This window comes from Nematostella vectensis, chromosome 4 (assembly GCF_932526225.1).
Source record: "Nematostella vectensis chromosome 4, jaNemVect1.1, whole genome shotgun sequence".
Taxonomy (NCBI): domain Eukaryota; kingdom Metazoa; phylum Cnidaria; class Anthozoa; order Actiniaria; family Edwardsiidae; genus Nematostella; species Nematostella vectensis.
Genome location: NC_064037.1, coordinates 18075749 through 18102926, shown reverse-complemented (window position 1 = coordinate 18102926; position 27178 = coordinate 18075749). Strand labels below are relative to the sequence as shown.

The window sequence follows — 27178 nt, the reverse complement described above, 5'->3', positions numbered from 1 at the left end:
TTGTGTTTGCTATCTGGCGTGTTACTACTGTATTATTGTGTGTGATGCACTTTGCTATCTGGGGTGTTACTACTGTATTATTGTGTTTGCTATCTGCCGTGTTACTACTGTATTATTATGTTTGCTATCTGGCGTGTTACTACTGTATTATTGTGTGTGATGCACTTTGCTATCTGGCGTGTTACTACTGTATTATTGTGTTTGCTATCTGGCGTGTTACTACTGTATTACTGTGTTTGCTATCTGGCGTGTTACTACTGTATTACTGTGTTTGCTATCTGGCGTGTTACTACTGTATTATTGTGTTTGCTATCTGGCGTGTTACTACTGTATTATTGTATGAGATGCACTTTGCTATTTGGCGTGTTACTACTGTATTACTGTGTTTGCTATCTGGCGTGTTACTACTGTATTATTGTGTTTGCTATCTGGCGTGTTACTACTGTATTACTGTGTGTGATGCACTTTGCTATCTGGCGTGTTACTACTGTATTACTGTGTTTGCTATCTGGCGTGTTACTACTGTATTATTGTGTGTTATGCACTTTGCTATCTGGCGTGTTACTACTGTATTATTATGTGCGATGCACTTTGCTATCTGCCGTGTTACTACTGTATTATTGTGTTTGCTATCTGGCGTGTTACTACTGTATTATTGTGTGTTATGCACTTTGCTATCTGGCGTGTTACTACTGTATTATTGTATTTGCTATCTGGCGTGTTACTACTGCAGTATTATTGTGTGTGATGCACTTTGCTATCTGGCGTGTTACTACTGTATTATTGTGTTTGCTATCTGGTGTGTTACTACTGTATTATTGTGTTTGCTATCTGGTGTGTTACTACTGTATTATTGTGTTTGCTATCTGGTGTGTTACTACTGTATTATTGTGTTTGCTATCTGGCGTGTTACTACTGTATTATTGTGTTTGCTATCTGGCATGTTACTACTGTATTATTGTGTGTGATGCACTTTGCTATCTGGCGTGTTACTACTGTATTATTGTGTTTGCTATCTGGCGTGTTACTACTGTATTATTGTGTGTAATGCACTTTGCTATTTGGCGTGTTACTACTGTATTATTGTGTTTGCTATCTGGCGTGTTACTACTGTATTATTGTATTTGCTATCTGGCGTGTTACTACTGTATTATTGTGTGTGATGCACTTTGGTATTTGGCGTGTTACTACTGTATTATTGTGTTTGCTATCTGGCGTGTTACTACTGTATTATTGTGTTTGCTATCTGGCGTGTTACCACTGTATTATTGTGTGTGATGCACTTTGCTATCTGGCGTGTTACTACTGTATTATTGTGTTTGCTATCTGGTGTGTTACTACTGTATTATTGTGTTTGCTATCTGGCGTGTTACTACTGTATTATTATGTGTGATGCACTTTGCTATCTGGCGTGTTACTACTGTATTACTGTGTTTGCTATCTGGCGTGTTACTACTGTATTATTGTGTTTGCTATCTGGTGTGTTACTACTGTATTACTGTGTTTGCTATCTGGCGTGTTACTACTGTATTATTGTGTGTTATGCACTTTGCTATCTGGCGTGTTACTACTGTATTATTGTGTTTGCTATCTGGCGTGTTACTACTGTATTATTGTGTGTGATGCACTTTGCTATTTGGCGTGTTACTACTGTATTATTGTGTTTGCTATCTGGCGTGTTACTACTGTATTATTGTGTTTGCTATCTGGCGTGTTACTACTGTATTATTGTGTGTGATGCACTTTGCTATTTGGCGTGTTACTACTGTATTATTGTGTTTGCTATCTGGCGTGTTACTACTGTATTATTGTGTTTGCTATCTGGCGTGTTACCACTGTATTATTGTGTGTGATGCACTTTGCTATCTGGCGTGTTACTACTGTATTATTGTGTTTGCTATCTGGTGTGTTACTACTGTATTATTGTGTTTGCTATCTGGCGTGTTACTACTGTATTATTATGTGTGATGCACTTTGCTATCTGGCGTGTTACTACTGTATTACTGTGTTTGCTATCTGGCGTGTTACTACTGTATTATTGTGTTTGCTATCTGGTGTGTTACTACTGTATTACTGTGTTTGCTATCTGGCGTGTTACTACTGTATTATTGTGTGTTATGCACTTTGCTATCTGGCGTGTTACTACTGTATTATTGTATTTGCTATCTGGCGTGTTACTACTGCAGTATTATTGTGTGTGATGCACTTTGCTATCTGGCGTGTTACTACTGTATTATTGTGTTTGCTATCTGGTGTGTTACTACTGTATTATTGTGTTTGCTATCTGGTGTGTTACTACTGTATTATTGTGTTTGCTATCTGGTGTGTTACTACTGTATTATTGTGTTTGCTATCTGGCGTGTTACTACTGTATTATTGTGTTTGCTATCTGGCATGTTACTACTGTATTATTGTGTGTGATGCACTTTGCTATCTGGCGTGTTACTACTGTATTATTGTGTTTGCTATCTGGCGTGTTACTACTGTATTATTGTGTGTGATGCACTTTGCTATTTGGCGTGTTACTACTGTATTATTGTGTTTGCTATCTGGCGTGTTACTACTGTATTATTGTATTTGCTATCTGGCGTGTTACTACTGTATTATTGTGTGTGATGCACTTTGCTATTTGGCGTGTTACTACTGTATTATTGTGTTTGCTATCTGGCGTGTTACTACTGTATTATTGTGTTTGCTATCTGGCGTGTTACCACTGTATTATTGTGTGTGATGCACTTTGCTATCTGGCGTGTTACTACTGTATTATTGTGTTTGCTATCTGGTGTGTTACTACTGTATTATTGTGTTTGCTATCTGGCGTGTTACTACTGTATTATTGTGTGTGATGCACTTTGCTATCTGGCGTGTTACTACTGTATTACTGTGTTTGCTATCTGGCGTGTTACTACTGTATTATTGTGTTTGCTATCTGGTGTGTTACTACTGTATTATTGTGTGTGATGCACTTTGCTATCTGGTGTGTTACTACTGTATTATTGTGTTTGCTATCTGGCGTGTTACTACTGTATTATTGTGTGTGATGCACTTTGCTATCTGACGTGTTACTACTGTATTATTGTGTTTGCTATCTGGCGTGTTACTACTGTATTATTGTGTGTGATGCACTTTGCTATCTGGCGTGTTACTACTGTATTATTGTGTTTGCTATCTGGTGTGTTACTACTGTATTATTGTGTTTGCTATCTGGCGTGTTACTACTGTATTATTGTGTGTGATGCACTTTGCTATCTGGCGTGTTACTACTGTATTACTGTGTTTGCTATCTGGCGTGTTACTACTGTATTATTGTGTTTGCTATCTGGTGTGTTACTACTGTATTATTGTGTGTGATGCACTTTGCTATCTGGTGTGTTACTACTGTATTATTGTGTTTGCTATCTGGCGTGTTACTACTGTATTATTGTGTGTGATGCACTTTGCTATCTGGCGTGTTACTACTGTATTATTGTGTTTGCTATCTGGCGTGTTACTACTGTATTATTGTGTGTGATGCACTTTGCTATCTGGCGTGTTACTACTGTATTATTGTGTTTGCTATCTGGCGTGTTACTACTGTATTATTGTGTGTGATGCACTTTGCTATCTGGCGTGTTACTACTGTATTACTGTGTTTGCTATCTGGCGTGTTACTACTGTATTATTGTGTTTGCTATCTGGCGTGTTACTACTGTATTATTGTGTGTGATGCACTTTGCTATCTGGCGTGTTACTACTGTATTATTGTGTTTGCTATCTGGTGTGTTACTACTGTATTATTGTGTTTGCTATCTGGCGTGTTACTACTGTATTATTGTGTGTGATGCACTTTGCTATCTGGCGTGTTACTACTGTATTATTGTGTTTGCTATCTGGCCTGTTACTACTGTATTATTGTGTTTGCTATCTGGCGTGTTACTACTGTATTATTGTGTTTGCTATCTGGCGTGTTACTACTGTATTATTGTGTTTGCTATCTGGCGTGTTACTACTGTATTATTGTGTTTGCTATCTGGCGTGTTACTGCTGTATTTTTGTGTTTGCTATCTGGCGTGTTACTACTGTATTATTGTGTGTGATGCACTTTGCTATCTGGCGTGTTACTACTGTATTATTGTGTTTGCTATCTGCCGTGTTACTACTGTATTATTGTGTTTGCTATCTGGTGTGTTACTACTGTATTATTGTGTTTGCTATCTGGCGTGTTACTACTGTATTATTGTGTGTGATGCACTTTGCTATCTGGCGTGTTACTACTGTATTATTGTGTTTGCTATCTGGCGTGTTACTACTGTATTATTGTGTTTGCTATCTGGCGTGTTACTACTGTATTATTGTATTTGCTATCTGGCGTGTTACTGCTGTATTTTTGTGTTTGCTATCTGGCGTGTTACTACTGTATTATTGTGTGTGATGCACTTTGCTATCTGGCGTGTTACTACTGTATTATTGTGTTTGTTATATAGCGTGTTACTACTGTATTATTGTGTTTGCTATCTGGCGTGTTACTACTGTATTATTGTGTGTGATGCACTTTGCTATCTGGCGTGTTACTACTGTATTATTGTGTTTGCTATCTGCCGTGTTACTACTGTATTATTATGTTTGCTATCTGGCGTGTTACTACTGTATTATTGTGTGTGATGCACTTTGCTATCTGGCGTGTTACTACTGTATTATTGTGTTTGCTATCTGGCGTGTTACTACTGTATTACTGTGTTTGCTATCTGGCGTGTTACTACTGTATTACTGTGTTTGCTATCTGGCGTGTTACTACTGTATTATTGTGTTTGCTATCTGGCGCGTTACTACTGTATTATTGTGTGAGATGCACTTTGCTATTTGGCGTGTTACTACTGTATTACTGTGTTTGCTATCTGGCGTGTTACTACTGTATTATTGTGTTTGCTATCTGGCGTGTTACTACTGTATTACTGTGTGTGATGCACTTTGCTATCTGGCGTGTTACTACTGTATTACTGTGTTTGCTATCTGGCGTGTTACTACTGTATTATTGTGTGTGATGCACTTTGCTATCTGCCGTGTTACTACTGTATTATTGTGTTTGCTATCTGGCGTGTTACTACTGTATTACTGTGTTTGCTATCTGGCGTGTTACTACTGTATTATTGTGTTTGCTATCTGGCGTGTTACTACTGTATTATTGTGTTTGCTATCTGGCGTGTTACCACTGTATTATTGTGTGTGATGCACTTTGCTATCTGGCGTGTTACTACTGTATTATTGTGTTTGCTATCTGGTGTGTTACTACTGTATTATTGTGTTTGCTATCTGGCGTGTTACTACTGTATTATTATGTGTGATGCACTTTGCTATCTGGCGTGTTACTACTGTATTACTGTGTTTGCTATCTGGCGTGTTACTACTGTATTATTGTGTTTGCTATCTGGTGTGTTACTACTGTATTACTGTGTTTGCTATCTGGCGTGTTACTACTGTATTATTGTGTGTTATGCACTTTGCTATCTGGCGTGTTACTACTGTATTATTGTATTTGCTATCTGGCGTGTTACTACTGCAGTATTATTGTGTGTGATGCACTTTGCTATCTGGCGTGTTACTACTGTATTATTGTGTTTGCTATCTGGTGTGTTACTACTGTATTATTGTGTTTGCTATCTGGTGTGTTACTACTGTATTATTGTGTTTGCTATCTGGTGTGTTACTACTGTATTATTGTGTTTGCTATCTGGCGTGTTACTACTGTATTATTGTGTTTGCTATCTGGCATGTTACTACTGTATTATTGTGTGTGATGCACTTTGCTATCTGGCGTGTTACTACTGTATTATTGTGTTTGCTATCTGGCGTGTTACTACTGTATTATTGTGTGTGATGCACTTTGCTATTTGGCGTGTTACTACTGTATTATTGTGTTTGCTATCTGGCGTGTTACTACTGTATTATTGTATTTGCTATCTGGCGTGTTACTACTGTATTATTGTGTGTGATGCACTTTGCTATTTGGCGTGTTACTACTGTATTATTGTGTTTGCTATCTGGCGTGTTACTACTGTATTATTGTGTTTGCTATCTGGCGTGTTACCACTGTATTATTGTGTGTGATGCACTTTGCTATCTGGCGTGTTACTACTGTATTATTGTGTTTGCTATCTGGTGTGTTACTACTGTATTATTGTGTTTGCTATCTGGCGTGTTACTACTGTATTATTGTGTGTGATGCACTTTGCTATCTGGCGTGTTACTACTGTATTACTGTGTTTGCTATCTGGCGTGTTACTACTGTATTATTGTGTTTGCTATCTGGTGTGTTACTACTGTATTATTGTGTGTGATGCACTTTGCTATCTGGTGTGTTACTACTGTATTATTGTGTTTGCTATCTGGCGTGTTACTACTGTATTATTGTGTGTGATGCACTTTGCTATCTGACGTGTTACTACTGTATTATTGTGTTTGCTATCTGGCGTGTTACTACTGTATTATTGTGTGTGATGCACTTTGCTATCTGGCGTGTTACTACTGTATTATTGTGTTTGCTATCTGGTGTGTTACTACTGTATTATTGTGTTTGCTATCTGGCGTGTTACTACTGTATTATTGTGTGTGATGCACTTTGCTATCTGGCGTGTTACTACTGTATTACTGTGTTTGCTATCTGGCGTGTTACTACTGTATTATTGTGTTTGCTATCTGGTGTGTTACTACTGTATTATTGTGTGTGATGCACTTTGCTATCTGGTGTGTTACTACTGTATTATTGTGTTTGCTATCTGGCGTGTTACTACTGTATTATTGTGTGTGATGCACTTTGCTATCTGGCGTGTTACTACTGTATTATTGTGTTTGCTATCTGGCGTGTTACTACTGTATTATTGTGTGTGATGCACTTTGCTATCTGGCGTGTTACTACTGTATTATTGTGTTTGCTATCTGGCGTGTTACTACTGTATTATTGTGTGTGATGCACTTTGCTATCTGGCGTGTTACTACTGTATTACTGTGTTTGCTATCTGGCGTGTTACTACTGTATTATTGTGTTTGCTATCTGGCGTGTTACTACTGTATTATTGTGTGTGATGCACTTTGCTATCTGGCGTGTTACTACTGTATTATTGTGTTTGCTATCTGGTGTGTTACTACTGTATTATTGTGTTTGCTATCTGGCGTGTTACTACTGTATTATTGTGTGTGATGCACTTTGCTATCTGGCGTGTTACTACTGTATTATTGTGTTTGCTATCTGGCCTGTTACTACTGTATTATTGTGTTTGCTATCTGGCGTGTTACTACTGTATTATTGTGTTTGCTATCTGGCGTGTTACTACTGTATTATTGTGTTTGCTATCTGGCGTGTTACTACTGTATTATTGTGTTTGCTATCTGGCGTGTTACTGCTGTATTTTTGTGTTTGCTATCTGGCGTGTTACTACTGTATTATTGTGTGTGATGCACTTTGCTATCTGGCGTGTTACTACTGTATTATTGTGTTTGCTATCTGCCGTGTTACTACTGTATTATTGTGTTTGCTATCTGGTGTGTTACTACTGTATTATTGTGTTTGCTATCTGGCGTGTTACTACTGTATTATTGTGTGTGATGCACTTTGCTATCTGGCGTGTTACTACTGTATTATTGTGTTTGCTATCTGGCGTGTTACTACTGTATTATTGTGTTTGCTATCTGGCGTGTTACTACTGTATTATTGTATTTGCTATCTGGCGTGTTACTGCTGTATTTTTGTGTTTGCTATCTGGCGTGTTACTACTGTATTATTGTGTGTGATGCACTTTGCTATCTGGCGTGTTACTACTGTATTATTGTGTTTGTTATATAGCGTGTTACTACTGTATTATTGTGTTTGCTATCTGGCGTGTTACTACTGTATTATTGTGTGTGATGCACTTTGCTATCTGGCGTGTTACTACTGTATTATTGTGTTTGCTATCTGCCGTGTTACTACTGTATTATTATGTTTGCTATCTGGCGTGTTACTACTGTATTATTGTGTGTGATGCACTTTGCTATCTGGCGTGTTACTACTGTATTATTGTGTTTGCTATCTGGCGTGTTACTACTGTATTACTGTGTTTGCTATCTGGCGTGTTACTACTGTATTACTGTGTTTGCTATCTGGCGTGTTACTACTGTATTATTGTGTTTGCTATCTGGCGCGTTACTACTGTATTATTGTGTGAGATGCACTTTGCTATTTGGCGTGTTACTACTGTATTACTGTGTTTGCTATCTGGCGTGTTACTACTGTATTATTGTGTTTGCTATCTGGCGTGTTACTACTGTATTACTGTGTGTGATGCACTTTGCTATCTGGCGTGTTACTACTGTATTACTGTGTTTGCTATCTGGCGTGTTACTACTGTATTATTGTGTGTGATGCACTTTGCTATCTGCCGTGTTACTACTGTATTATTGTGTTTGCTATCTGGCGTGTTACTACTGTATTATTGTGTTTGCTATCTGGCGTGTTACTACTGTATTATTGTGTGTGATGCACTTTGCTATCTGGCGTGTTACTACTGTATTATTGTGTTTGCTATCTGGTGTGTTACTACTGTATTATTGTGTTTGCTATCTGGTGTGTTACTACTGTATTATTGTGTTTGCTATCTGGCGTGTTACTACTGTATTATTGTGTGTGATGCACTTTGCTATCTGGCGTGTTACTACTGTATTATTGTGTTTGCTATCTGGCGTGTTACTACTGTATTATTGTGTTTGCTATCTGGTGTGTTACTACTGTATTATTGTATTTGCTATCTGGCGTGTTACTGCTGTATTTTTGTGTTTGCTATCTGGCGTGTTACTACTGTATTATTGTGTATGATGCACTTTGCTATCTGGCGTGTTACTACTGTATTATTGTGTTTGTTATATAGCGTGTTACTACTGTATTATTGTGTTTGCTATCTGGCGTGTTACTACTGTATTATTGTGTGTGATGCACTTTGCTATCTGGCGTGTTACTACTGTATTATTGTGTTTGCTATCTGCCGTGTTACTACTGTATTATTGTGTTTGCTATCTGGCGTGTTACTACTGTATTATTGTGTGTGATGCACTTTGCTATCTGGCGTGTTACTACTGTATTATTGTGTTTGCTATCTGGCGTGTTACTACTGTATTACTGTGTTTGCTATCTGGCGTGTTACTACTGTATTACTGTGTTTGCTATCTGGCGTGTTACTACTGTATTATTGTGTTTGCTATCTGGCGTGTTACTACTGTATTATTGTGTGAGATGCACTTTGCTATTTGGCGTGTTACTACTGTATTACTGTGTTTGCTATCTGGCGTGTTACTACTGTATTATTGTGTTTGCTATCTGGCGTGTTACTACTGTATTACTGTGTGTGATGCACTTTGCTATCTGGCGTGTTACTACTGTATTACTGTGTTTGCTATCTGGCATGTTACTACTGTATTATTGTGTGTGATGCACTTTGCTATCTGCCGTGTTACTACTGTATTATTGTGTTTGCTATCTGGCGTGTTACTACTGTATTATTGTGTGTTATGCACTTTGCTATCTGGCGTGTTACTACTGTATTATTATGTGCGATGCACTTTGCTATCTGCCGTGTTACTACTGTATTATTGTGTTTGCTATCTGGCGTGTTACTACTGTATTATTGTGTGTTATGCACTTTGCTATCTGGCGTGTTACTACTGTATTATTGTATTTGCTATCTGGCGTGTTACTACTGCAGTATTATTGTGTGTGATGCACTTTGCTATCTGGCGTGTTACTACTGTATTATTGTGTTTGCTATCTGGCGTGTTACTACTGTATTATTGTGTGTGATGCACTTTGCTATCTGGTGTGTTACTACTGTATTATTGTGTTTGCTATCTGGCGTGTTACTACTGTATTATTGTATTTGCTATCTGGCGTGTTACTACTGTATTATTGTGTGTGATGCACTTTGCTATCTGGCGTGTTACTACTGTATTACTGTGTTTGCTATCTGGCGTGTTACTACTGTATTATTATGTGCGATGCACTTTGCTATCTGGCGTGTTACTACTGTATTATTGTGTTTGCTATCTGGCGTGTTACTACTGTATTATTGTGTGTGATGCACTTTGCTATCTGGCGTGTTACTACTGTATTATTGTGTGTGATGCACTTTGCTATCTGGCGTGTTACTACTGTATTATTGTGTGTGATGCACTTTGCTATCTGGTGTGTTACTCTTTAGGTTGAATACTAAACTCTTCTCTGATTTACTCGAGTGCCTTACCTTGGATCCAAAAGCATATAAACGAAAAATAACATCGTCAACGCGATGTATATTGCAACGAGAGTCTGAAACAACTTGGTAAAGTTGAATCGGCGAAACGGGCACATCCGAAAAGAGGCCATGTCCTACGCGGGTCGGGTTGGCAGTCAAATGTAGTCAGGCGTTCCTCTTGCAGCCGAGAGGAACTGTTCACAACTGAAAACCCTGTGTTAGTCCAGCGGTATCGCGCGTCAAGATAAATCGACTACGCAGGGGGGGTGGGGGGGGGGGGGATAGGACACGTCTGTACACGGTGCATTACTAGTGGAATATTTGATTTTTATCTGCTGTCCTTTTGGCATTACTACTACTCTTGAATGAGCAATGGTTTCTCAGTATTTGTTTCAATTTGTTTCGACCGTTACGGCAATCTATGTATTTTTTTTTTCATTTGAGGTTTCATTGATTTATTTTTGTTAGCACATGCTGCAAGAAGTTAATTTTGTCATTAGGTTTCATGGATCTATCTTATTTGTGAACACGTGCTGCAAGACGTTTGTTTTTATTGTTAGGATTCATTAATCTATATTTGTGAACACGTTCTACAAGATGTTTATGTTTATCACTAGGATCCATGGATTTGTATTTTTGAGAAAATGCTGCCAGTAGTTTTTTTTCTGTGGGGTCCATTGATTTATATTTTTCTGTTTAGTTTCAGTTTTTTTTCTTAGCAGGTTACCCCATGTTCTTTCTTTTTATTGTTGATTACTTGTTTTTGTTGAACTGACTTATGTTTTCTAAGAATGTTTTGTCGTTTATAATTTATCAGTTGACAAGTGCATTATAAAAAGAATATTGACATGTTGACATAGCCAGCTTCTGTGTTGTTACAAGGTGTTTGATTTAAAATGCTACACAACTTTTTCAAAGGGCATTGATATGACTTACACTGTCAGGAATATTCAACATACTATTCTTATCAACAGTTTTAACAAGTACTTTGTAGTGTTTGTCTTTAAACTATGTTTATAATGCAAGTAATGAAATTTTCTCCATAGCAAAGCAGAAATCATGTAATTGTACTCGTTGTATTCTCCAAAATGTTTCTTTTGAGGACACTTTTAGTTGTGTCAAAGGTAGTTCATAGTGTTCCATAGAAACTTGAAATATGCTTTACAGCAATATTTGCATCCATGATTTTTTTGGTAAGCTTAATTCAACAAAATCATTCTCTAATTCTTTGATAAAATAAATAAGCATGTCCATAAATGCTGTCTACTATAATGGCATTGCATTATAAGTGAAAAAGAAATGCAATAAACTGCAATTACTAAGCATACTCTTCATTGATAGTATCCATGGGAGCATTGCTCTCAGTTGTTGCAGTACATTCTTCACAATTTTAGAAGTAGTTCTACATACTTATTGCACATACTTGATCATTGTTATTCTTTTCCGGGGACGGAAAAATCAAGCGCTCCTGCTTCCTGTCTTGTACCCTGGGTACCAGAGCCTCCAGACATCTCTCGTCCTACTTCCTGTCTTGTACCCTGGGTACCAGAGCCTCCAGACATCTCTCGTCCTGCTTCCTGTCTTGTACCCTGGGTAAGGAGCCTCCAGACATCTCTCGTCCAGTGACGCTCAGCCAAAATGCCGCTCAAAGCATCACATGAATCACTACTCTCGCCGTTTATCGCCAGATTGCACCAACATGGAGTCTTGTTTTGTCAGCTTTGCCGGTACTGACAATTCGACAAACGCGTTTCACGGTTTAAGTTGTACCATAACATTATTAAGACCTAAATGATTGTCACAATGAAAATGTTGATAGATAAGGTCATCCTTAGCTCTTTCACTAACCGGTAAACTAGGGTGCTTATTTAACCTACTTTTATGATTATTAAAACGCTTCCTAAAACTACTGATAGTAGACCCTACGTATTGGTTGCTACACATAGAGCAAGTAATGAGATAAACTTATAGATAAGTGTAACTCTGAGGCTCAGCTTAGGGAAAGGGAAGGCCAGTGGGCTTATCGGCTTAACTCTATCTACCCACGGGGTCTTAATAGTGATGACTTTTTTTGTAGTAGCAACCCACGCAGAGATGTGTAATTTTCTTTTTCCATAGCGCGCGCCATTTGTTTTTGCCAAGGTGATGTTGATTGTTTTAATTATATATTTTGTCGGATAAACTGTCAACTTGTTTTAAGCAACAGTGGCCGATTCATCATTGTTCCGATGATGGTTCAATTGATGAAAGCGAAGTCCTTCAAGCACTAGAATATCTGCTTTGAGGACAAGCACCATTTGGCTTAAAAAGGTAGTTCTATCAAGTTCACGGACGTCTGAATCTTTCTTGATTTACACCTCTCTGCTCACTGGCAGTTGATAGAGATTAGGAAAGAATGGTTGGGTCAGACTTTTTAGTGACTTGACTCCGCGTTAGAAGACGCACGTAAATCAGTAATAACGTAATCAGTAATAAGTCGTACTCTATCGAATTCCGAACAAAAAACTTATAAATAGCTACATTTGAAGAAGGAAATATACTGGAACCCAGGCTCCGCGCGGTTTTTTTTTACATCCCTCTTGCTAAAAAACAAATATAATAATAATATGACTGATTTCCGTCCATCGAATAAGCGCAATAGGTGGTGCACATGAATTTTCACCAGAAATTTTCTTTCAATGAGCTGTCTAAAATTATATTAAGGGTTACAGAGTTTTGATTAAACCAGCGCGGCTGCAATTAATAGGCCCGTCACCAGGAAAAAAATCAGCTACCTATGAGGGAGATTTTTCATAGCCTGTTGTGCGTTGATAAAATATACCATGACAACTCGGATCATTTGTTTATCTTTTCATTACGGTCCTATGTTATTTTTTAAATCGAATTATCACAATTGTTTCCTAGGCGAGAGCCTAGCTCTACCCCATGCTAGTTACGGGCCAAAGCGGCCAGTATATAGATCGGCAGTGGTGGCTGGCGTTTACGGATATGGCGCTCAAAACCATCTGATCGTTTATAACTTACATAGAATAATTCTGGCTTACGTCAGGTTTGGGCCTAAAAGTGTCCTAAGGTTGACACTAGAGTTTTTGTACACTTGTTTATAGCACCGTCGAAGGAAAAATCTTCTGTTTGGAAAAGAAATCCCAGCGTACCCTGCACACAAGCTAGCGTACTCGCATCATTCTGAAAAGTCTCTTTCAGTTTATTTCAGAATGACTTTTTTCCCTTTATTACAATAACGGTCCGCCGATCACTGTTCGTGCGCCTTAGAAAAAGCCTCTAAAACTCTGTCTGTAAAAATCGGTTAAAGGATTTCTCATTCCCGACATCTCCCAAGCGTGTCTCATGCGCATTGTGGAGTATGGACATCACAAAAAAAGGTACGTACCATTTTCAACAGCTTCCACATATATTCTGATAATATATTATATTTTATAAGCCTGACAAAAGCTCTACACTTTTTTTATCATCCTCTCTCGCTATTGCTGCGGCGATTCGTTGGAGGTGGTTGCTATCCTGTTAAAAGCATGCGATACGTTCAACCTCGTCACTACAATGCCACACGTAGGGAGAAATAAGCACTGTTTTTTTGCAGTTCCTCTTCTAGTCACCTTCTTTCGTTCTTAAAGGCTTTCGAGCATTAATACCGCAAATTTGTGAAAATTCCTGTGCCATTTTGCGCTTTTTGCGACAAAGAGTTTCTACAGATGTTTCTTCTGCAGAACATCTAAATCCTTTAATATTCTCAAGAAAAGATTCACAAACTAATATCTTTGATTGAGGAGGCATATCTAAAGCATCTCGTTGTTCTGTGGTGTCTAGTTGACATACATTTACAAAACCCCCTATTAAATCTAGCTCTACCTCTTTTTAGCCAACGTCAAAATACCCGATAATTGCGATAATCCCAGGTTTAGAAGAAATACATTTAAATTCAAGACAAAAATTCATATTTAGTAGGTTACTGACATTGTAAGTCCTTGATACATAAAGTATGAGCCTTTTTTTTACCTAAAATACGCGATTTTATGAGGTACTCACAGCGTATACTATGCCAATATAGGCCGCCATCTTGGATAACCGTGAGGGGGATTGGGTCTAGCCTTGAAAACTTTTTCTCTTAGATAAAGCGTTTTTATGCAGCCGACGACAGTTTTATCTTGAAATATTAACAAATAGCGTTATATTTTCCCTACTAGAATAAAACAATCAGATACTTCGCCTTAGTTTTGGAAATACAAGGTCTTTTAAATTTCACCACAGGAAGCCCGTGATGGACGATTTTTCCTAATTTTTATTCCGTTATTGCACGAAATCCTCAGTGGTACCGGTGGGCACCGGTCTCAATATTAATAAGCATCCTCTTGGCTATCTTTGTGCCAAGTTTGGTGCTTTTGTCCGCTATGTATAGATTGGAACACTAAACGACCGGACTAAGAGGTTTTTATGTTCCCCCGGCGAAACGGGAAGATTCCGATCTTAGGCGCCATTTTGAAGAAGACACAGGAAGCCCGAGTGTTGGGTGGCCGGTTGGAAGAATGGTCTGTTCAAATCATAACCCAAGAGGCCGTGAGGTCTAATTGTTTTAGAATTCACCAAATGGATGGTCAAACTTAAAAAAGAAATAGCGACGATTGAAAACGGTTTGTAAATTGACATTTGGGAGAATTACATATTTTCTAAGAAACTACTCTGTAAGGATACGTTGGGTTTCCTGTGGTAAATTTGGCCCCAGTACCTAACGGTAACTAGAAACCAAGATGGCCGGCGGTGTGAACCTTTATAAATTCGGACATATCATCCTGAAGCCATCTGTTGTATTCTACCGATCCAACTTATCAATAGGATTTGTAAACATTAAGCCAGTCCTCCCTGGGCATGTTTTGGTGTCTCCAGTGAGGGTGGTTAAGCGATTTGTAGACCTCACTCAAGACGAAGTGAGTGATTTGTTTATCAGTTCGCAGAGGATAGCGGGGGTTGTAGAGCGTGAATTCGGCGCTACGTCCTTGACAATATCAATACAAGACGGACCAGAGGCAGGGCAGTCAGTACAACATGTACATGTTCATATACTGCCAAGAAAGAAAGGAGATTTTGAACAAAATGATGATATATATATTGCTTTGCAAGAACACGATAAGCCAGATGGAAAAGCAGAATTTAGAAAAGGGGCACGGAGTGAAGAGGAAATGGAATTAGAGGCGACGAAATTAGCTGCATTCTTCAAAGATAACACAGACTTATAGCTGTATAATTTGCAATGACGCTAGTCGAAGACAAACAATAATTAAGACTGGAACCAAAAAGGGCCAGACAAAGTCTATCCAGTCCTTAACAATGATAATGTTTGGTACACATTTCATATTTAAACCAGTAAAGAATCAGAAGAATCTCTTGTGCTCTTGGTCTGTTACATTTTGTATGGTAACGTTTACTCTAGAGGGGAGTGTTTGGTGAGGGGGGTGTTTGGTGAGGGGGGTGTTTGGTGAGGGGGGTGTTTGGTGAGGGGGTTGTTTGGTGAGGGGGGATTAAAGGGGCAATGTCTCCAGTTTACATCCGGTCGATTACATAACAATCTCTGATGGTTATTAAATGAAAAAGCCAAACATTTCTAAATTGTAAAAGCAGTGTGTCTAATGGAAGTTTCTTTGAGGTAAGACTGATAATTTAGAGCTGATGGCCTGTTAAATAGTTACCAAAGTAAATTGACCATTTAATGAGTAAACGATACCCCACCCTAAATCTGAATTCTGGCTACCGCCTGTTCTGGTGTAATAGTCTAGAACTGATCCAGTTAAAAGGCACATAGCCAGGAGAATTCGGAAGAACCACCCGACTTGACTGGAAAGTCTGCTCTAATGAAGGATGAAGTACCATGTGAGCTAGGAAAAAATGGTCCGCTAAATTGGTTGAAAAAAAACCCTCCTCAAAATCCTGGCTACAGGCCTGGTTAAGATGGTGTCATAATCCTCTTCAACTTGAGATGTTTGAGGTTCAAGTAGGGATTCTTGAAGACATGGCAACTACCTGACTGAATTATGTTTTGCTTCTTTTTTAGCCATTTCAGCTGTACACTTCATCAAAATACCCAAATAGTTGTGTTTATTAAAAAAAATAGTTGCCATCCAGGAATACTGTCTTCATACGCACACTGATTTTGTCATTCTGACTGCCTTTTGTCTCTAATACTCTTGATTTTGTTAAATAGAGACAATTAGCACTTGCATTCATGATGGCTTCTCTGGCCCCACCAAGCGGAACTGGGGTGGGGTGCAAGGCCCAAATAAGCACTGGATAGCTAAGGTGGGGTCTGTCACGAAGAGTTTCCATAGAGACGGCTTACAGCCTATCAAAGTTGCCAGCTCATCACTGTATGCAACGTAATCCACTAGTCGTGTTCATCAATCAAACACCCAAATAGTTGTGTTTGTCAATCAAAATACCCAAATAGTTGTGTTCTTCAATCAAAATACCCAAATAGAAATGTTTGTCAACCAAAATACACAAATAGATGTGTTGGTTATTTATATTAATCAATATAAATAGCCAAATAGTTTCATCTTTAATGAGACTTCTCCAGGGTAGACTGAAGTAGGTGAATCGTTACAAGCTTATTTACATCAGAATAGTGGCACGAGACACAAAAACATTACAACACACATGTTCTAAAAGAGTGTGCGCTATACAAAAAAGAACTTTCACATCTCTACGTGGGCCTATATATTGTTTGCTTCACACATAGAGCAAGTAATGAGGTACAGGGTCATAGCAGGGGAGGGGCACTGGGGGCACTGCCCCCCCCCCCCCCGATATTTTCAAAAATTATAAGAAAATGACCAGTGGAGGCATGGCTGTGCCCCCAATGTTACTGTATCCTCCCCCCCCCCTAATAATTTTAGGCCTGCAATGGCTATAAGATAAACAACATCATCTGAATTAAAGTCTAAACAAATCCTCCTAAGCTACTGCCAAGCTGAAAGACATCCAAGGTTTGGACAGGAACCTTACTACCTCGGCAACTCTTGATGTGGGCAACAGCACAATAATATTTAGTTATTTAAAAAGTTTCACCTTTCATTGAAAAGACAAGAAAAATGCAATGCTTTTTGTCCCTCAAGCCCAACTCACAAACCATGGACATGGTTTATTCTTTCTGTCCATATCCCTACGTTTTTTCCCCACCAGCCAAACTACCAAACTATGGACGTGGTCTATTCTTTCTTTCCCTACCCATAATTTTTTCCCACCAGCCAAACCCCCAAAAGTGCTGTTCTCCAAACTTTGGCTGACGCCTTTTGATAACTTGCTCTCGTTTCACTTGCTCAGCCAGTTCACGGTCACGCAGCTCCTTGCGCATTATATCATTGCTCCAGGCCAAGTAACTAGCCTCATCTCCCCAGTCTGTAGACTGTGTTAGTGGTGTGAGTGGCATCTCGTCTTGTTGATCATTCGCTTGCTTCTCCAACAGACGTGTTTGTCGCTTGTTTTCACGCACGCGTCGACGTCCCTCTGACTCTACTTGTTCTGTGCTTGTGCCGATGTATGGAGAAAAGCTTTGTGCACGATGCTTGGATTGCTGGTAAATCTCACTTTGCATCTCATTCAGACGTGATATACATCGCTTGAATGAGAAAATCTCTTCTTCTCCAGTAAGAATTCCTAGGGATGCCAGATCCAGCTTGCTCAGTTGAAGGTCATATGCTAATTCTCCTATCATCTCTAAATGCATCTTATCGGGGTCCTCTTGGGAGTTCCTTGGAATAAGCTGGAAGAGGTCTTCTGGGGCACTGGCTGCAGTACAATACAACTTGACACGACTCTCATACACAGCATCAATGAAGCTAAGTAATCGCCTTGCTTCATTTTTCTGGTAGATATTCATCTGAGGGATGTTTTCCAGGAATACTGTGTGGTAGTTGTTACAGATGGTTATGTAATCAGCTGGGCCTAGGGGTGATCTACAGAGCTCATCAAATGAGAACCGTGCCACACCATTTTGTGAGGCCACCGGTACTACTACATTACGACCATACACCTGGAGGGAAGTCCTTGTGAGTTTTGTACCTGCCCCAACAACATCACAGAATGCAGAATTCAGTATTGCGTCAGTGTCACTATTAATAGGATGGTAATATGTTTTTTTTCCGGGCCTCTGCACTGTCCTGTAGTCCATTCCAGAGTTCATTTCAAACTTATCACAGTATCTAACCAATAACCGAGTAAGCGATGATGCTGTTTCCTCAGCTTCAGTTTCCCGACCAAATGATGAAGCCCCAAGGTCTGATGGTGAACGATTTGAAGTTGCTACCACAATAACACCTTGGTCAAACATGCTGCAAAAAATGCCCTCAAGAAGTCGAACAGAGCCATAGTCAGTGACTTGCATCTCATCAAAACAAAGAAGCTTGTTGTCATTAATAAGCCTGCTTGCTATATCTTGAATTGGTGTTACATCAAATGTACTTTCATCTTCAGGGAAGCAGAGGTTCCAGCGGTTGATCTCAGAGTACAGTTGCAGCATGAAAGAGTAAAAGTGGACCCGCCTCTTGCTTTTGATTGGCACCGTATCATAGAACATGTCCATGAGGATGGTTTTTCCACTGCCAACCCCACCATACAGGTAGAGCCCCTTGGGCACCACAGGGGGAGGATCACCTACAAGACGAAAATGGCATAAAGCTATGTGATTATTTTGATATTAATATCCAATCATAAAAATAATTGATAGTAAAATTATTTGAAGTCTGCTAGCTTGCTCTCATTGCATTAAGGGTTAGTTTGAAATATTTTGATTTTGAATACTGGGATTCCAAGGGTGTGAAGAAATGAGATCATAATAAACCAAGCTTACACTACAATAAACCAAGCTTACACTACAATAAACCAAGCTTACACTACAATAACCAAGCTTACACTACAATAAACCAAGCTTACACTACAATAAACCAAGCTTACACTACAATAAACCAAGCTTACACTACAATAAACCAAGCTTACACTACAATAACCAAGCTTACACTACAATAAACCAAGCTTACACTACAATAAACCAAGCTTACACTACAATAACCAAGCTTACACTACAATAACCAAGCTTGCACTACAATAAACCAAGCTCACACTACAATAAACCAAGCTTACACTACAATAAACCAAGCTTACACTACAATAACCAAGCTTACACTACAATAAACCAAGCTTACACTACAATAACCAAGCTTACACTACAATAACCAAGCTTACACTACAATAAACCAAGCTTACACTACAATAAACCAAGCTTACACTACAATAACCAAGCTTACACTACAATAAACCAAGCTTACACTACAATAACCAAGCTTACACTACAATAAACCAAGCTTACACTACAATAAAGCAAGCTTACACTACAATAACCAAGCTTACACTACAATAAACCAAGCTTACACTACAATAACCAAGCTTACACTACAATAAACCAAGCTTACACTACAATAACCAAGCTTACACTACAATAAACCAAGCTTACACTACAATAAACCAAGCTTACACTACAATAAACCAAGCTTACACTACAATAAACCAAGCTTACACTACAATAAACCAAGCTTACACTACAATAACCAAGCTTACACTACAATAAACCAAGCTTACACTACAATAACCAAGCTTACACTACAATAAACCAAGCTTACACTACAATAAACCAAGCTTACACTACAATGAACCAAGCTTACACTACAAAAAACCAAGCTCACACTACAATAAACCAAGCTTACACTACAATAACCAAGCTTACACTACAATAAACCAAGCTTACACTACAATAAACCAAGCTTACACTACAATAAACCAAGCTTACACTACAATAAACCAAGCTTACACTACAATAAACCAAGCTTACACTACAATAAACCAAGCTTACACTACAATAACCAAGCTTACACTACAATAAACCAAGCTTACACTACAATAACCAAGCTTACACTACAATAACCAAGCTTACACTACAATAAACCAAGCTTACACTACAATAAACCAAGCTTACACTACAATAAACCAAGCTTACACTACAATAACCAAGCTTACACTACAATAAACCAAGCTTACACTACAATAAACCAAGCTTACACTACAATAAACCAAGCTTACACTACAATAAACCAAGCTTACACTACAATAAACCAAGCTTACACTACAATAAACCAAGCTTACACTACAATAAACCAAGCTTACACTACAATAAACCAAGCTTACACTACAATAAACCAAGCTTACACTACAATAAACCAAGCTTACACTACAATAAACCAAGCTTACACTACAATAAACCAAGCTTACACTACAATAAACCAAGCTTACACTACAATAAACCAAGCTTACACTACAATAACCAAGCTTACACTACAATAAACCAAGCTTGCACTACAATACTGGGTTTCTGCTATGCAGACAGAAACTCTGGTTGCATGTAATACCAATTTCTGCAAAAACTGGGAATGCAAACCAAATTTAAATTTCAAATTTTATGTTATAGATGATTGGCATTGACATATCTTTCATTTTTTTTTACTGTACTATATTTCTTTTTAAGAGGGAAGGGGAGCATTACCTGAACTTACCTGAGCTTACAAGTATTCTTTTAGGAATACGGTTGGTAGGGGATTCGACTTGTGCTAGTTACCTAAATATTGAATAATGCCTTGCGAGTGTGTTAAACTGATTACCTTTGCTGGTGTTTTGTGTAGCAGTCCCGTACTCGACAATCCTGTGATAAAGTCCCTGCAACTCATTCACGGCGCGCCTCTGATACTCGTCCGGCACTAGCAGCTTTTGGTCGAGATAGGATCTGTACAAACCTACAGGTCCAGGGGAAATCTGCCCAGCGCTTCCTAATGCTCTGTAAGCCATTAAGCTAGGATAGCGTTTAGGAGACACAACGATTGCTTGTTGACAAAGGCGAAGCATTTCTTTAAGAGAGATACAATCTTGGGTTTAAAATCAAATCATATGTCACAAACGATTACGGTATTACTTTATGTTGTCACAAAACGGATAGAGCACGGAAATCAGCGATAGATCAAGGGGAAACAAACCCAAAACCAACGACTATTTCAACATGTTGGATCATAGAATTACATAACAGAAACACTACCCTCTAGGCCACTCACGGTCTACCAAGACCACAGGAAGCATTGTCAATCGGTGACCAGTTTGCGGCAAGTCTACTTCCACTTTTCGCTACTAGACTCAAAACGTTTTTTACCACTGGTGACAACCACTGGTGACAAAACCACTCGTGACAACCACTGGTGACAACCACTGGTGACAACCACTGGTGACAACCACTCGTGACAACTACTGGTGACAACCACTGGTGACAACTACTGGTGACAAAACCACTCGTGACAACCACTGGTGACAACCACTCGTGACAACCACTCGTGACAACTACTGGTGACAACCACTCGTGACAACCACTCGTGACAACCACTGGTGACAACCACTCGTGACAACCACTCGTGACAACCACTGGTGACAACTACTGGTGACAACCACTCGTGACAACCACTCGTGACAACCACTCGTGACAACCACTCGTGACAACCACTCGTGACAACCACTGGTGACAACCACTGGTGACAACCACTGGTGACAACCACTGGTGACAACCACTGGTGACAACCACTGGTGACAACCACTGGTGACAACCACTGGTGACAACCACTGGTGACAACCACTGGTGACAACCACTGGTGACAACCACTGGTGACAACCACTCGTGACAAAACCACTCGTGACAAAACCTCTCGTGTGACAGCTACTATTTGAAGACCGTTCGTAACAATAATTTTCTTCCATCACACATAGGCTTTTTCTCAATCGCTTATTAGATACAAACGTACAATTTAACTCAATACTTTAGCACTATAAAAAGTAGCGTAATTATTAATTTGCTTCATTGTTCAACAACAGTTTGTTGTCGGCATTTAGCAGCAGCTTAGATTTTTCGAAGCAGGAAAGAAATGTCATACCATAAACATGAAAAGTATTTGTGTAATGAAATCCTTAGGTGAAATCCTTATACTCAACTTCGTGTTCAATTCAATATTCTGAGAAACATGAAAGTACATGTTCATTTCATACTATTTCATTTCGGTTACCTAATGTAACCGTCGGAACTTGACATTTACCGTGCGGTTACGAAAAATGTAGAAACAAATGCAATACTGAAAGCAAAACTATCAGGTTCTGACACCAGCCAAAAAGTAGGCAAAAATAAATGGAATGAAACGAAAACGATAGAGCGAAAGGCAACGTGAGACGAATACATGATGCAAGGCATGGACTTATAAGGATTTATTAACAAATTAAATAATAAAGTTTAAGTGATAACAAACATAGTCAAATCACGAGGTAACCTAAACCAATGGCTAGTTTTAAAAACAAAGTACATACAACCGGTAAATCAAACTGAACACAACTGGCATGGCAGGCCCGTACGGACAGCGCTCTAAGCTTGTAGCTTATCTCTGCTGACTGTCTTCCCTGAGCAACTGAATTTCTCGCTCCCGCATCACGCCGCGCAAGCAAACCAGAGTGAAGTTAGTTCCTTATTCGCAGTTCCTTTTTCGTCTGTTTCCTTATTCGCTCAGTTCCTTATTCAAATCCGGGGGGGTACTTACATGATACCTTTTAATTCGAGTTGAAACAGTATTTAGGCATATAGGTTTATTCAGAACAAGTACAACAGCATTTTCGTCGAGTAAATTTGGATGCTTTAACGTGCTCGCTGCTAAGCGGAGCTGTGAACATGAGACTCTATCTGCTACAAAAGGTCAAATTACGCTATGCGTGCAATCGCTTTCACAAATGAATCTAGCAAAAGAGAGGAAATCTACCTCTCATCTAGTAAATGTATTTATATCTTGGGCTTTCTTTCCAAACGCATTAATATATTTAGAGAAGAAATATTCACGCTTTACTTGACTACGTACGCGTGTAGAAGGAATTTGACCTTGCTAACAAAACCACAATTTGACAGATAGTGCTTGTTGTCAATTAACAACTTGGCTACAAGATATATTATATTTTCTAAACATTTCTCGAATAAGTAAATGGAATCTCCCAACGTCCGATTTCGTTTTACAAATTATCCGAATAAGGAATAGACTAAACAGAGGGTTCTTTAGTATTTTCTAAACATTTCTTTAATAAGGAAATGGTATTTTATATATTCTTTTATTCGAAAATATCGCAAATCTGTATTCAAATATATCGTAATAACGAAATTACATTCCCTTTTACGGAAAAAAAACGGTGTGCAAACACTGACAATCATCTTATTCGGATAAGTGGTAAAAAAGAAATCAGGCATTATGAGATACAATTGCCTTATTCGAGAAATGTTTAGATAACACTAACAATCATCTTTATAGTCTAATCCTTATTCGGATAAGTGGTAAAAAAGAAATCGGGCATTATGAGATACAATTGCCTTATTCGAGAAATGTTTAGATAACACTAACAATCATCTTTATAGTCTAATCCTTATTCGGATAAGTGGTAAAAAAGAAATCGGGCATTATGAGATACAATTGCCTTATTCGAGAAATGTTAAGAAAACACTAACAATCATCTTTATAGTCTAATCCTTATTCGGATAATTGGTAAAAAAGAAATCGGGCATTATGAGATAAAATCTCCTTATTCGAGAAATGTTAAGAAAACACTAACGACCCTCTTTTTAATTTATTCCTTATTCGGATAAGTGGTAAAAAAGAAATCGGGCATTATGAAATACCATTTCCTTATTCGAGAAATGTTAAAAAACACTAACGACCCTCTTTTTAGTCTATTCCTTATTCGGATAAGTAGTTGAAACGAAATCAGGCGTTATGAAATACCATTTCCTTATTCGAGAAATGTTTAGAAAACACAAACGACCCTCTTTTTAGTCTATTCCTCATTCGGATAAGTAGTTAAAACGAAATCATGCGTTATGAAATACCATTTTCTTATTCGAGAAATGTTTAGAAAACACAAACGGCCCTCTTTTTTGTTAAAAAACACTAACGACCCTCTTTTTAGTCTATTCCTTATTCGGATAAGTAGTTAAAACGAAATCAGGCGTTATGAAATACCATTTCCTTATTCGAGAAATGTTTAGAAAACACAAACGACCCTCTTTTTAGTCTATTCCTTATTCGGATAAGTAGTTAAAACGAGATCGGGAGTTATGAAATACCATTTCCTTTTTCGAGAACTCTTTCGAAAGGAGTCGTTAAAGCGAAATCGGGCGTTATGAAATTTCATTTCCTTTATTGAGAAATGATGAGCAAACACTGACAGTCCTCTTAATAGTCTATTCCTTATTCGGATAAGTCGTAAAACGAAATCGGACGTTGGGAGATTCCATTTCCTTATTCGCGAAAACTAACTTGAATAAGGAACAGTTCCCTATTCGTGTCACTGCACTAATCTATTTGTTTTGACAGGGCCATATCTGGTAGCCAAGGTGTTGATTGACAACAAGCACTATCTGTCAAATTGTGGTTTTGTTAGCAAGGTGAAATTCCTTCTACACGCGTACGTAGTCAAGTAAAGCGTGAATATTTCTCCTCTAAATATATTAATGCGTTTGGAAAGAAAGCCCAAGATATAAATACATTTATTAGATGAGAGGTAGATTTCCTCTCTTTTGCTAGATTCATTTGTGAAAGCGATTGCACGCATAGCGTAATTTGACCTTTTGTAGCAGATAGAGTCTCATGTTCACAGCTCCGCTTAGCAGCGAGCACGTTAAAGCATCCAAATTTACCCGACGAAAATGCTGTTGGACTTGTTTTGAATAATCTGTTATGCCTAAATACTGTTTCAACTCGAATTAAAAGGTATCATGTAAGTACCCCCCCCCCCCCCGGATTTGAATAAGGAACTGAGCGAATAAGGAAACAGACGAAAAAGGAACTGCGAATAAGGAACTAACTTCACTCTGGTCGCAAGCAATGCGCCTCCTTTGTTCAACGGTACAAAAAAAAAACGAACAGATACTGTAAAAAACAGCCACTTTTATACTCGCTGGGGGAGGCGCATTTTTCTAGGGACGCTAACATTTACTACCGTTCAAATTACTCAGCTTCCATTGTTCTGTCAAATTTAGGAACTAATCTTCCTGGGAAATGGTAAAGGACGCTAAACTTATGTCAATTATCACTATCAAGCTATTGATACTAATCTAAAGGAATTTGAAACATGTTGAAAGTAAATTCCTAAACGTGTACGGATCGAATTAGGATCACGTTTGAGAAACAATCCTTAAAATACGTAAAACAATTATAATCGCAATCCAAAAATCGCTTACTTAAAATTTTTTCCAAAATCTAAAATAACCCAAAATACCACCCGGTCACACTAAGTCACTTGGTAACGAGGTTTGAGACCTCGAGGGGAAATAAAAAATACTTAAAAATAGTAAGATAACTAAAAGTCGCTGCGGGTTAAAACTCCACGGGTTTCTTTGGTATTCTGTTTAGTATCGCGGTGTTATTTACATGTACATACATTTAGGGCGCCTGTCAGGGAATGCGGCGCTTATTCATTCATACAAAGGGGCCGATAACATGAAAAATTTCAGCCCGGGCTGAGTTTTCAGCCCGTTTAGGGGGTCTGAAAGTCCAGCCCGCTATCCCCCACAAATACTTGTAAAATTGCTCTTTCGGTTACATGAACGAGTTTTCAGCCCGGGATCAATTTCAGCCGGTGGGGAGGTTTCCAGCCCGGGTTGGCAAACCGGGCTAGGATTTTCAGCCCGGGTTAGCGGGTTTAAATCGCCATGGAATCGCGTAAATATCTCAAAATTCGAGTCCAGCCCGGGCTGAGTAGAACTCAGCCCGGGCTGGATTTAAGGCATATAATCGGTAAGCAGCTGCCCGGGCTGAAGTTTTAGCCCGGGCTGAAATCCATCATGTAATCGGCCCCTAAGATATGGTGAGGGGTGCTAGAAAATTTATTTCTAATGAGGCTGTTAATATATACTACGGTGTATTGCTCCAATTACGGACGTTTTTTCCTTTTAGCACCATAACTTTATAGCAATAAATAGAACACTTGATATTTTGCCAGTAACATGATTAGACGTTAACCTAATAAAATACTTATAATATATATTTGTTTAAGTTTAGGGCGCCGTGCTCGAAAAGTATGTGTCACTGATTTGCCCTTATCCCGGTCTTGGTAAGATCTTTCATCCACGTTCAGTACATTGAGATCGCTTTATTTTCCTGGAAGAAATTAACAGAATACCACTCGTGACAATTGGCTTTTATTCGATAGCAATTGATTCTAATCAAACCAACCTCATACAGATGAAGGGTCTTGGTAAGATCTTTCATCCACGCTAATTAGATTGAGATCACACCAATTTCAAGGAAATAATTAACAGAATACCACTCGTGACAATCGGCTTTAATTCGCTAGCAATTGATCCGAATCAAACCAAACTCATACAGATAAAGGAACTTTATCGCCTTGCACATTTACCGCCATGACAGGTTATTTACGGAAAAGGGAGGGATGGCATTTGTCGGACAAGGTAACTGACCTCTTATAGTCTAGTTACGAATGTTGCTTTTAAGCACTGAAGAAAAGATATGAACAACGCTTCTAAACAAGGATTATTTTTGTTTCTTATTCGGAACTTTCAACGGAAATCGGAACGCTAAACCTACGAAGGTTTAGCGAAGGTTTACGACCTACCTGTCTATTCTGTTAATTATTTCCTGGAAATTGGTGCGATCTCAATGTAGTTAACGTGGAGGAAAGATCTTACCAAGACCCAAACAATGTCTCTATTACACTTCGAATTTATGATCAAGCGTTATGAGTTAAATTGCACGTTTTTTCCTATTTTTTTTTCATGGCCTCATAGCCAAATTTGTTGTTGCGCGACCTCCCAGAAC

The 27178-nt window shown here is 38.6% G+C and overlaps 2 protein-coding genes across 2 annotated transcripts in view; both read right to left on the bottom strand.

The window, feature by feature from the left end:
- LOC5501568 overlaps window positions 1–12080 on the bottom strand; it is a 35188-nt gene extending 23108 nt beyond the window's left edge. The window contains exon 1 of the mRNA XM_048726870.1: window positions 10242–12080. Within this exon, the coding sequence (XP_048582827.1) occupies window positions 10242–10363 (122 nt within the window). The 5' untranslated portion in view covers window positions 10364–12080. The remainder of the gene's footprint in view (window positions 1–10241) is intronic.
- Window positions 12081–16743: 4663 nt separating this feature from the next.
- LOC5502999 (AFG1-like ATPase) lies at window positions 16744–21437 on the bottom strand. The gene is made up of 2 exons (XM_001624070.3): window positions 20945–21437; window positions 16744–18890 (listed from the first exon to the last, which is right to left on the bottom strand). The coding sequence occupies exons 1-2, from the start codon at window positions 21183–21185 to the stop codon at window positions 17434–17436; spliced, it is 1698 nt and encodes a 565-aa protein (XP_001624120.1). The 5' UTR covers window positions 21186–21437; the 3' UTR covers window positions 16744–17433.
- Between the last annotated feature and the right edge of the window lie 5741 nt (window positions 21438–27178).